This window comes from Microplitis mediator, chromosome 6 (genome assembly GCF_029852145.1).
Source record: "Microplitis mediator isolate UGA2020A chromosome 6, iyMicMedi2.1, whole genome shotgun sequence".
Taxonomy (NCBI): Eukaryota; Metazoa; Arthropoda; class Insecta; order Hymenoptera; family Braconidae; genus Microplitis; species Microplitis mediator.
This window is the reverse complement of record NC_079974.1, coordinates 17,479,748-17,492,034: the sequence shown is the minus strand read 5'-3', so window position 1 is coordinate 17,492,034 and position 12,287 is coordinate 17,479,748. Positions and strand designations below refer to the sequence as shown.

Below are 12,287 nucleotides of genomic sequence, written 5' to 3'. Positions count from 1 at the left end.
AAAAACATATTATATTGAAGAACACCCAGAAATATAATCCGACTATGGTTGATTATCTGTTTCGTTTCGGATATAGAACATGCGGTGGTGGAGGGTCTCAAAAAGCCGAACAAGTGGCCCCTTTTGTCTGTTTTAGTTTTGATGAGTTGGTGTGCATGTATAATACAGGTGCACAACGACAACTGTGATAGCGACAGCGAAAACGACTAAACGAGACAATGAAAAAGACAAAGATGAAAAATAAAAGAGGTTATAAGGATAAAGACAACAGAATAAAAGGTAAAAAACTAAGAGTTTGAGGGCAGCACAGGCAATATCAAGCGGATATACAGGTACCCTTTTTGGATACCGAACAGGTTCCACGTAAAACCATCACGAAATCGTCTGTTGGTTATCCTTAGTTTCTTTTTCTCATCCAAACTTGGCTTGACGTGTTGTCTCGGTTCTTATTATTTTATTTTTAACCTCAATATCGCTGGTTTTGTTAAATCAAAATATGCTTTCTTTCTTTTTCAATTCCCATATGCCGGTTATTTGAATCTTTGGGTAACAAGACAAAGGGATTTTTTAACGAATAATTATTCAAACTCCCAATGAATATTGATTAATTAATTAATTATTCATTTATTTATACGAGTTTAAGTCAATTAGTAATAAAATAATGAAATATTATTCCCAAGTGTAAACGAAAAATACACACGGGTTTTAGAGACATCAAAAGATATATAAAGTTTGAATAGAAGGAGAGATACTTGTAAAAGATGAGATGATGCAGGCCAGATTGAATGATTCCTCGAGACTGCTCTTGAGATTCCATGATTAATACAAGTGAGACAGGGAGTTGTAGAATTATATAGTGAAACAAACGGGTGTTATTTTAGTAATTCAAGTGTTCACGGACCCTTCGACGTTTTCTGTGGGTGGGCGTGGGTTTAATTTGCCTTGAGAGCAACAGTTAAAGACACAACACTGTGTAATAATAAGTAATGAGAGAAAAAAAAATAAGAAAGCAAGAAAGAAAGAAGGAGAGACAGAGAAAGAATATCTAGTTAGTGTCAAGCATCAAGTGACGTCATTAACTCTGACAGACTGTGATCTATTACGATAAAAAGGGAAGAAAAATTTACCACCCGGTTATTTAGATTATGCATTGAATATTTTCAACTCGTAGAGAAGCGAATGCATAACAAAGTACGGTAGTAAATTATCACTAGAACATTTGCATAGTTATATTAACGTAGAAAAAAATAAATAAAAAAATTGAATAAAAACAAGTGACATATGAGTCTGGATGACATGTCATCAGTGTATATTCCCAGGTAATATTTTATGTGTTCACGCCTACCTTGGAAAATGCCAGATTATATTTATATATATATATACATATATACAAACATGTATAAGGAGTAGTTTAAAACCATGCCAGTAAGCTACAATACATCTATGGATGCACATATGTGCAAAGGTAATTCACGGTTATGCGTTGGCGTAAATACCGAGTGAACGTGAGAATAGCGAGTAATCCTATCTCTTTGTATAACACTAGTATTCTCATAGCTATTGATCAACAGATCACGATACTATTGACGTGCTTTGATAACGAACAACAGTGATAAGATAGACACGTATAGTTTTAGATTATGTATGTATTTTATACATTATATATATATATATCTACTGTCAAATTACTGTTATCGGTGATTTTCATTCTGCGATGATAAAGTATATAGGTTTTAAATATCACGGTATTTTATTATTATGTCGGATTATATTTCAGGCTAAAAGCTCTAATAGAAAAAAATTTAATTTTTCGACAAATAATAAATAATGGGAAAAAAAGTAAAATTGTTTGAGAATTTAAATAATAAATCATGTTTATAATAAACTAATGTGAATGGTAGAGTATTTTTAATTTAAAAGTAAAAGGTAATTATCGTTCGAGGTAATAAAAAAAAATGTATGCCAAAGCGTTGAGAAAAAAAATATGTAGTAAAATTAACGAGTGTAAACAGTACTATATTTGATGACAAAGCCCACCATAGAAGTTAAGTTGATGGGAATAGAAACAAAGTTAATAAACAAAAAAAAAATAGTTTACGTATATGGACTTCGTTGAACTCATAAAAATTCGTGGCTTAGTTATTCAAGGGACAAAGAAGTATCCCGTGGTCAGGTCACGACTAGCGGAATGTTTAAGTTATGACTGTTAAAAAGACTGCGAGAAATGGTGGGTAAATTTTTCCACGAGTAACAAATAAATAAAATAAGGATAGAAAGACTTTTGTAAGAGTTGGGTAAAAAGAGAAAAAAAGTTACCACGAGGAGGTAAAACTAGCCAAGTGGAACTTTTTTATAGTAAAACGAAAACGATTCAAGCATTGTCACACTAGAGACTACTACAGAGTACAGTAATACTGTAACAAGAGGTGAAAAGCTTAAGCAAGTTAAACATCCGGGCGCCTCGACCTTAAAACCACTGCTTATTACATTTGTAATTTCCAAAGAAAAATTGTTTTGATAAAAAAAAAAATTTCTGAACAATCTGTTTCGAAGAAATATTGATACTTATTTACTTTAAGGTTGTCTAGCTTTTTAGGTCATGTGCAAAAAAATATATTAGAAAAATTTTGTGAAAAAAAAAGTTTTTTAAAATATTAAATATGACTCTTTTCAGTTTACACAGAAAAAAAAGGATTTCTTGGCGCCAGAAAAATTTCGCTTTATGAAATGAAAAAAAAAAATTTTTCTTAGGACTTGAAGAAATTTTTTGTCACAACGAATTTTTTTTCGCTCTAAAAAATTTTTCTTGGCTCAATAAAATTTTTGTGTTCAATTCATGATGCACAAAATTTCTTAAAGCAAGTAAAAATTTTCATGCACCTGCACAGTTGAAAAAATTATTTTAAATCTAAGACAAATGACATGTCCAAAACGGTCCACTCAATTTTTTGTTTTGATTTGACACATTATACTTTTGTCAAACATTAATACAGGCTTAAAACTTGTTGAGATCAGATAACACGTTCAAATTTAGTTAAATTTACACTCAGGGGTGTCAAATAATTGACACAAAATATTTAACCATTGAATTTTTCTATACAAGAACACAAAATTTTAAACTGTGTGAAGATCGGAGCATTTTTCGCGCAACAAAAAAAGAAATTTGATAGCAAAAAATCTACTGGATGACTAGATTTCAGAAATGTTTTGCAAATAGATGCTGGTAGGTCAGCCGAAAATCTTAGGCCATCCCCTACCTTCGGAATTACTCCTTAAGGAAGCAAATTACATAATTTTTTTTCATTTGCACTGCGCGAAAAACGTTCCGATCTTCAGGTACATAAATTTTCTTGGGACAAGAAAGAATTTTTTGTGTCAAGAAATCCTTTTTTTCTGTGTACATAAATATATCAACTGATTAATTTTTATCATAATCTACTTCAATAATTAATAGTTTAAAAATGTGTTAATTTTTTAATTTATGATACTGCCAAAAAAGCCAAGTAACTGAAAAGTTTCAGTTAACGGAATTCCGTTACACTTCTACTTGAAAAAAAATTCAATTTACGTGAGAGTAGATAAAGCATTCGAAATTGCTCATAACCAGACTGTATTGTATACACAACTATAATCTATTTAAAAAAAAAAAAAAAATACATAAAAGGATATTAATCTAAGCGGAATCCACTTTAGTAATTGGTTCGTTATACATCGATATTTTTTTGATTACAGATTGTATAAAAAATAAAATAAAAAAAGTGTATAAACGAAAGATGAAAATTGCATTTCAGTCTATTCTACAGTTGGAAGCATTTTCATTTCTCATTCGACTGAATAAAATCTATCCAGTAAATAATATATTGTCAATAATAAAATTGAAATATTGAAAATCTTTATTCTATTCGTGAAAAATATATCAATTAATACCCGAACATAAAGTAAAAGATGAACAAAGGATTATCCTTACTTTGTATAGTACAAAAACTTTCTATTTCAACCCGTATGGTTAATCTATCATATGTTTAATTCATTTTCATTATTTTTCTTATTTTCTTTTACGCAACAAAATTTAAGTTATTCTAAAAATTTATACCAATTGGCCAACGTTCGATCAAAAACAAAATAAATAATAAAAGCGACGTTGAAAAAAAAAATGTTACGGCTCATTAAACGGCGCTACTATGAGGTACATAACATAACATGTATACATTTGACCAAAACGAGTAACGTATTTTCTCGTAGTGTGTCCTGGCAATAACCCTCTCATTATCGTTTCTCTTGCCGTGTAATAACGTTACAAATTATTATTCACTCATATTAATATCGATCGATTTAATATTCTCACGCTCCCTCACTTCCTCTGCTATCACACCCACTATTTTTACACTCAGTGACCATAATGAAATAAAAAAAAAAAAAAATAGCATATATAATAATAATTAGGGCCAGGATTTTTGCTTCAATTTAAAATTAGCCAACAATAAATAATGGTGTGAAATTTTTGATATTACGGAAAAAATATTGGTCGTATAAAAAAATTTTTCAAATAAAAGTTGTTCAGAATTTAATTTTTTAAAGAAAATGTCTCTTATAATTTTTTCTTAGGACTAAAAAGAAAGCCGTAATTTCAAAATTAAGATTTTCATAATTATCAAAAATTTGAATTATTCATTATGAAAGTTAATTTTCAAATTACGGTGAAAATATTGGCCGTATAAAAAAATGTAAAGAGACGTTTTTTTTAGAAAATTTAGTTTCCTATAAATTTTGTTTAAAAACTTTTCTGATTAGACCAATATTTTCGCCGTAATATTAAACATTTGATCGATTAATTTCAAAATCAAGGCAAAAATTTTGTCCCTAGTAATAATAAAATAAAAATCACAATCTTCAATGAATATAAAATAAAATAAATTGAAAAACGTAAAAAATTTTTATGAAATAGCTTTCCAAAGATATTATAATAAAATCTCTTAGAGAGGCTGATAAATTCATGAATTTTTATTTGAAAAAAAAGCTTTTTTTTTTTACTTTCTGTTATCCTTTTTCATTGTATACATATATGTAATATATTTTCACGTATTTGTATGTATTGGTATTCGTATTTGTATACGTATGGTATATATATGTACATAAATGTATACAATCTCATCTGGTGGGTTTCTTTGTCCATAAAGTCAGTGCGGTATTTCTGACAGCAAAGCATTTCGTTTCTAACACGAAACAAGTCGGATACTGAACAATGCAACACTACACAAGTTAAGCCTGAGAATATGTCCATACATGCCTTTCACTTATTCCTTTATTCTCAATCTAGTCATCATCGACATTTTTCTTAACTTCTCTCTCAGCTTCATTTTATTATTTTTATATATTTTACTCTATTGTATCATTATATATATTTTTTACTTTATTATATTTATATTATTTCCTTTTTTATTCTTTATGAAATTCTCACTCCTATTTACGCATACAATCAAGTTAAAAAAAAAGCCTAAGAATCAAAGGCCAAAGTTTATTCAGTATCCTAAGTTCATTTATAAAGCTCATAAGGATAAAAGACTCGAAATTTCTACTCTGAGAATATAAAGAAAAAGATAAAAAATGAGAAATGACTAAAGTCTTATGCTTAAGATGTAATATTACTTAATAAATTACAAGTTTCAAATTTAAAAGTTATATTCTTCATTTATTAATTTTTTACGTTTCCTTTAAATTTAAAAAGTCTGTTTTGTTTCATTTCCTGAGTAGTTCTCTAAAGTAGACCTAACTAGATAGGGCCAGACAATGGGGGGTAGGCATACCATAAATATCTCTATACATATTATATATATGTAGTAGTTAGATGTACTGTGAATAAGAGAAATATATATATCTCTCCCTGAAAGTTGCCACGTGTTTTAGACTAGTTTTGAGAGAGATCTGTTTGGGTTAGACTCGTTGACAAGTCGTTATAAAGGGCGTTAAGTGTAAAGTGTCAAATGAAAAATGAAAGAATAACATTTTAAAGTTCTTTAAGAATAGTGTCACTATTATATCCTTTGAATTGACTCTTAACTAAATAAATACTAACCCTAAATTGTTTACTGATTTCATAAACTGAGTATTTAAAAACCATTTGTCATTTATTACGTCAAATATCTTTTAACGTTTGACTAAAAAAATTTTAATTATTTGATATTTACTTGTGGTGATGAGGATCGTTTGAAATTGGACGGTAATTAAAATTAAATAAATAATTTCTTTCGTCATCTGAGTAATGAACATTTGTGCAAATAATTTTTAATTATCGTAATTAGTATCAATAATTATTTGAGATATCAAAATATATTTGTGTCTCAAGAAATTGTCAACATTTAAAAAAAAACTTAATTCTTTTTTAATTTATTCTAAGTTGTGGTAATAAGGTTACATTTTCATTTCACAAGAAAATGTGCCTGAGAAAAAATGTTTAATTACTTAAAAAATATGACCCTGAAGTTAGAACAGTTAGAAATTTTTGAATTTTTTTTTCAACGACTTAATTTGAAAATAAAAATAAAATAAAAATATGCACATGTAGAAAATTTAATACACTATAGGTGCAATTTTTTCAAATTTTTTTTTTTTATAATTTATTGTTTAAAAAAAATCCAAAAATTATTGGACGTCGGCTAACTTCAGTATCATTAAAAAATTACTGACGGAAAGATTTTTACTGCTGTCCTTTTTCTTCTAAAAGAAAATTAATAATAATTAGCGTTGTCAAATGAATGTTGAAAAATCAATTGATCAATTTATTTAAAAATCGGAACGTTTTTCGCGGGACGAAAATAAAAAAGTAGAATGAAAAGTAAAAAATTTAGTGGATCTAGATTTCTGAAATGTTTGGCATAGGTGCTAGTATGTAAGCCGAAAATTGCAGCCACCCCTAATCAAATTGCAAAAAAACTTCCGATGTTCAGGGACATTAATAACTAAATTTTGTGGTTTATTATCTGAATATTAATGTCCAACAAACAGTGATCACAAACTAAAAGTATTTACACGGAAAAAAATAAATTGTATAAATTGAAAATGATACTGACGTCTAGTAAATTTTATATTTTTCTTAAAAACGAGAAATTAAAAAAAAAATATTTTAAAAAATTGCTCCTGTAGTCTTTTAAATTTTCTACATGTGCATATTTTTATTTTTTTTTTTTTTAAATTGAATTGTTGAAAAAATAATCAAAAAATTTTTAATTGTCTGCTAACTTCAGGATCATAAATTGAGAACGACAAGTAATATAATAATAAAATGATCAGTAAAAATTATCATTCTAAATAGTAATTTTTTCATTTATAATTAAAACGTGAATAATTACAGGATAAGTATGAAAATTTATTGTCTATGTAAGGAAAATTAGTATTTGAATTTTAAAAATCGTAACTGACGAGTGAGAATGTAGCAGACATCAGACAAATTTAAAATTATAAATGAATAGAGTAAATAATTAATAAAATTAAATTTTAAAAAATGCGCGTATAAAAAATTAATAAGTGCATTTTTTTTTAATTTTATTAATTATTTACACTATTTATAATTTTAAATTTGTCTGATGTCTGCTACATTCACACTCATTCGTAACTGATATTTAAAAAATTGACGACACGTATTATAAAATTTATTTTTTTGAATGTTAAAATTCCCCATATTGACATCCGGGTTCCTGGTTATAATTTCAAACACTAATTTTTAAAGTTTATTTTTTTCCGTGTATTGATTTTTATGCATTCAATTAAAAAATTTAAAATTATCTTAAATGTTTCCAATCATCACACAAGATAAATTATTTAAATAATAAACATTTTTAAATCTATATCATTTCTGTAATAATTATTTTAAAAAATATATATATGTTTTGAAGTAATTACTAAAAAACTTTTTGCACCAACAAAAAATATAAGAAAAAAGGTCAAAGCGGTAAAAAAAATCCCAATTTCAACAATTAATAAATAAAATGCCAGAAGAATGCATAGAATAGATTCATTTGTTAAAACTAATTAAATATTTTGTTTAATTTATAAATATAAACACTAAATCAAAATTTAATAAACGGTATTCTAATTCTGACTTGAGTTCAGACGGACTCTACCAAATTATTAAAGAATAATTATTTATTGATAAAAATGAAATGTATGAGACAACTTTTATATAAATGTATAGCATTTAAAAAAAAACAGTTAATTTTCGAGAGTAAAACTGTCTTGTTTTAACGGTAAATTTTCATCATAATCTCCTGTTTCATTGGAAACATTGAGAAGAAAGAAGGAAAAAAAAAAGAAGAAACATGAAGACGGGGTTATCCGACAGTCTCTCGTTTATAAATCAGACTGGCATGGAAGCAACATAAACAGGAGTACAGTTGTTTGTTGCAGAATTTCCAACACGTGAATTCGAGTGCAATGAAATAAAAATAAATAAATAAAATTAAAATGACCAAGAACGACAGTAACTGGGTAAGATCCTCTTTACTTGGTCTTAAGTCTCATCTTCCTCTACCTTTTTGTTTATTTCAATTTTTTTTTCCTCTTCCTCTACTCAAGACGTCAATTGAAAGAATACAGACTTGAATGTCGTTAATTCGATACCCAAGAAATGACATAAACAATAAAAATAAAAAATTTTACTATTATCTGTTGATGACAGAAATAACAAAACATTAACAAGGCACGGGCTGGATTTTTTACACTCAACGACCGTTAATTCTATATTTAAGTGGAAAAACTAATGATAATTACATGTAATGTTTTACGCCACAACAATTTAAAATACTGTACACGTTATTACAGTAAGCTTTTAAATAACCCAGTGTAAAAATTAAAAAAAATGAACTTTATATATACAGTCTTTACTCTTTACTTTATAAATTGTGAGTACGAGTCGCAGATGACGCACCCGGACGTAATTTTGTTTTATACTTATATTCCATCTGCCACATGTAATAGCGAAAAAAAATTCCATCTTATAATTTATCGTAAAATGGTAATTTTTCCATTTTAAATTTTAAACTTTATAAAGCTGGAATTTTACTTACTACAATAAGCGTTCCGATCATTGTTACATATTTAAAATATTCTTTACAACAAAATAAACGCGTATTTTATTTAAATGATTCTTTTTAAAATAAAATTCCTAAAAGCTCCATGAATATAATCGATTTGAATATTTTTACCTATTTCAATAAAAAAGAAAAAAAGGCAAAGTTAATACACTACTAATTGACTGTGAAAAGATAACGTTTAAAATAGCCCAGGTATGGATGCAACCTCGAAAAATTTAGTATTTTTTTTCTCCATAACGAAGCTATTTTAAATTTATTTTCGGTATCTTCTCAAGTACCGTGAAGCTTAAAGCATTTTAAAAGATTACAAGAAAAAAAATAAAGAAAAAAGAGAGGAAGTAAAAATATTCGTTGATTTAAAAGTCGCAGATTAGGATAAATAGACAGAATACGTGGGTTTTAAATCTTGTTTTTTAATGTCTGCATGACTTAAGCAATTTTCTCAACAACTTTGGTTGCCTTCAAGGGCCTTTTACCTTTGCCCTTTGCATGTTACTGTTGACCCTGGACCTGTAGGCTAACAGGCAGAGCATCACGAGAACCAAGAGGAGCCAAGTAACTATACATAACATCCATATACATTGAGAGTAAAACAAAGTGGTTTAAGTCGGTGCCGAGCAGGTGCTCTCTCACGAGTAACACGTTTGCTCAGGTGTCAGCAATTTTGTATTTTAATAAATACTCTTATCATTTATTGCAATTTCATTATTTTTTACTTAATAATAATTTATATTATTATTATTGTTATTATTAAGTAAACATAAATTATTTATAAAGCAGTACTAGATAAAATTATACTGCAAAGGCATCCAGCTAACAAGTCATGGGAAAAGGGGAAACACAAACTTCCTTCCGCAATTCCGCTAATCAATTCACACTTTCCCACGCAGCAGGTACTGAATTATTAATAATAATAATAATCTGATAAAATATCTAATCACCTGTATGATTAATATAATAACTAATAACTATAAATATATATTGAAAATATATCACGACATATATGATAATGATATAAACGACTTTCATATGTTTTAAAAACTAACACTCAGGAATGTCGACGCGGTCCCGACGGTTAAATTCAAACCGGCGCCGGGCAACGAACTCACGAACGCGACGCGCGAAACCCTCAGTTTTTAAATTCTGATTCAACTTTTTTTACTATTCACTGACCAATTACGACTTAATTAATACACTTGTTAATTAATATTAATATTATTATTCAAAATTCAGTTTACGTGGTAATTGAACCCATATATTAAATAATTAACTTTTAACTGCGAATTATAAAACTAAAGATACGTAATCGGTTGTAATGAGGATAGAGAATCCTTGGATAAAATGACAATGACAGTATACCTTGAATCATCATTATCAACATATATATGTATATATATAAGCGTACATAGTATATATTATTATTACTTTTGTCTCTGTATGATAAAGATCATGGTTTTATCGATAGCCGTAAGTATCTTAAGGAATCCGGTTTTTCAAGTTGAGACAGAATATACGAGAAAGTGTATACGAGAACAAGAATATTAATAAAAATAAAAGTTATAATATATAGTATATAATGATGCTCGACGCCATCACTCACCTAGATGCAGCATAAGAATTGCAACGACCGCAGGTCGCCCACTTGATAAACTCGCCATCACTTTTATTTAATAATTAATTAATTATAATAATACTATTTTTAAATAAACAAATCAACTTAAATTAAAACTACTTTTGTAGTTTTATTATTTACTTAAGTAAAAATAAATATTAAATTGTCTTAACGGTAACACTAATTACCGATACTACTGAATAAACAGTTTTTAAAAAACACAAACACTCGCGGCACGTTATTTTTTTAAAATTGTCCTTTCTTTTTTTTATTTAAACTCAATGATTAATTTAAATCGGTGTACACATTAATATGTAGGTTTAATTATTACACATATATATATGGTGTAATTTGTGATATTATTATTATGGTTAATTGACTATTTTCACGAAAGACATACACGAATTAACTGTTGGATTGTATCTTAAAGAATGCGCGATTCGTAGACTCGGTGTTGTCGTCACGCTGGCCGATTTCCGACTGTAGCAGGGAACGCGCTCGACCCGAGGACAACAGCGCCGCTCGGTGAGGCTCGGTGACGTTCGGTTTATATGTCAGTTTGTTTGTTCTGTATATGAGAACTTGCATTTGAATTTAGTTCTATATATATATGGATAAATATAAATATATGTGAGAGTAGACTAGTGTGTAATAGAGTTTAGTCACTACTTAACTATTATAGTCACTGATGAATTAATACAATGCAATGTACGATGTACTGAGGTAAAAGTCCCGATTATTGGCCGTGTACCAATTATTTAAACTTTTTGTTTAATTATCTTTTAATATCCGTAAAGTTAATGAGTGCGAATGCGTAGCAGACATCAGACAAATTTAAAATTATTAATGAATAGAATAAATAATTAATAAAATTAAATTAAAAAAAACGCGCATTTAAAAAATTTTTAAATTTATAAGTGCATTTTTTCGAAATATTATTTTGTAAATTATTTACACTATTTATTATGAGTGTGAATGTAGCAGGCATTAGACAAATTTAAAACTATTAATAAGTAGAGTAAATAATTTGAAAAATTAAACTAAAAAAAAATGTGTACTTACAAAATTTTGAAACTAATAAGTGCATTTTTTATAAATATTTTTTTTTTAATTATTTACTCTATTTACTTATAGTTTTAAATTTATCTGATGTCTACTACATTCACACTCATATAAAAAATGCACTTATTAATTTGAAATTTTTTTAAACGCACATTTTTTTAAAATTTTATTTCACTAATTATTTAGTTTATTTATTAATAATTGAAACTTTGTCTGAAGTCTGTTACATTCACACTCATCAAAGTTATACAGGCTAAAGTATGATCATGAAGTTAGCAGACAATTAAAAATTTTCAAATTTTGTTTTCGATGATTTAATTTAAAAAAGGAGAAAAACTAAAAACATGCACATCTAGAAAATTAAAAAAACTACAGGTGCAATTTTTTAAAATATATTTTTTTTTTAATTTATGAATTTTTAAAAAATTCAAAATTTAATAGACGTCAGCTAACTTCAGTATCATGCTAATGAGACGAGACAATTTATAAATTTGAAATAAATATGTAAATAAATTAAAATAATGAAA

The 12,287-nt window shown here is 27.5% G+C and overlaps 1 protein-coding gene across 5 annotated transcripts in view; it reads right to left on the bottom strand.

The window, feature by feature from the left end:
• LOC130669816 (fasciclin-2) overlaps positions 1-11,192 on the bottom strand; it is an 86,192-nt gene extending 75,000 nt beyond the window's left edge. Inside the window, exon 1 of one of the 5 annotated variants that reach the window (XM_057472906.1) lies at positions 10,687-11,192. In XM_057472906.1, the coding sequence (XP_057328889.1) occupies positions 10,687-10,744 (58 nt within the window). In that variant the 5' untranslated portion in view covers positions 10,745-11,192. Of the gene's footprint in view, positions 1-10,027; positions 10,171-10,686 lie in introns of those variants that run through there. The other 4 variants (XM_057472904.1, XM_057472905.1, XM_057472907.1 and 1 more) reach the window with 4 other exon arrangements.
• Between the last annotated feature and the right edge of the window lie 1,095 nt (positions 11,193-12,287).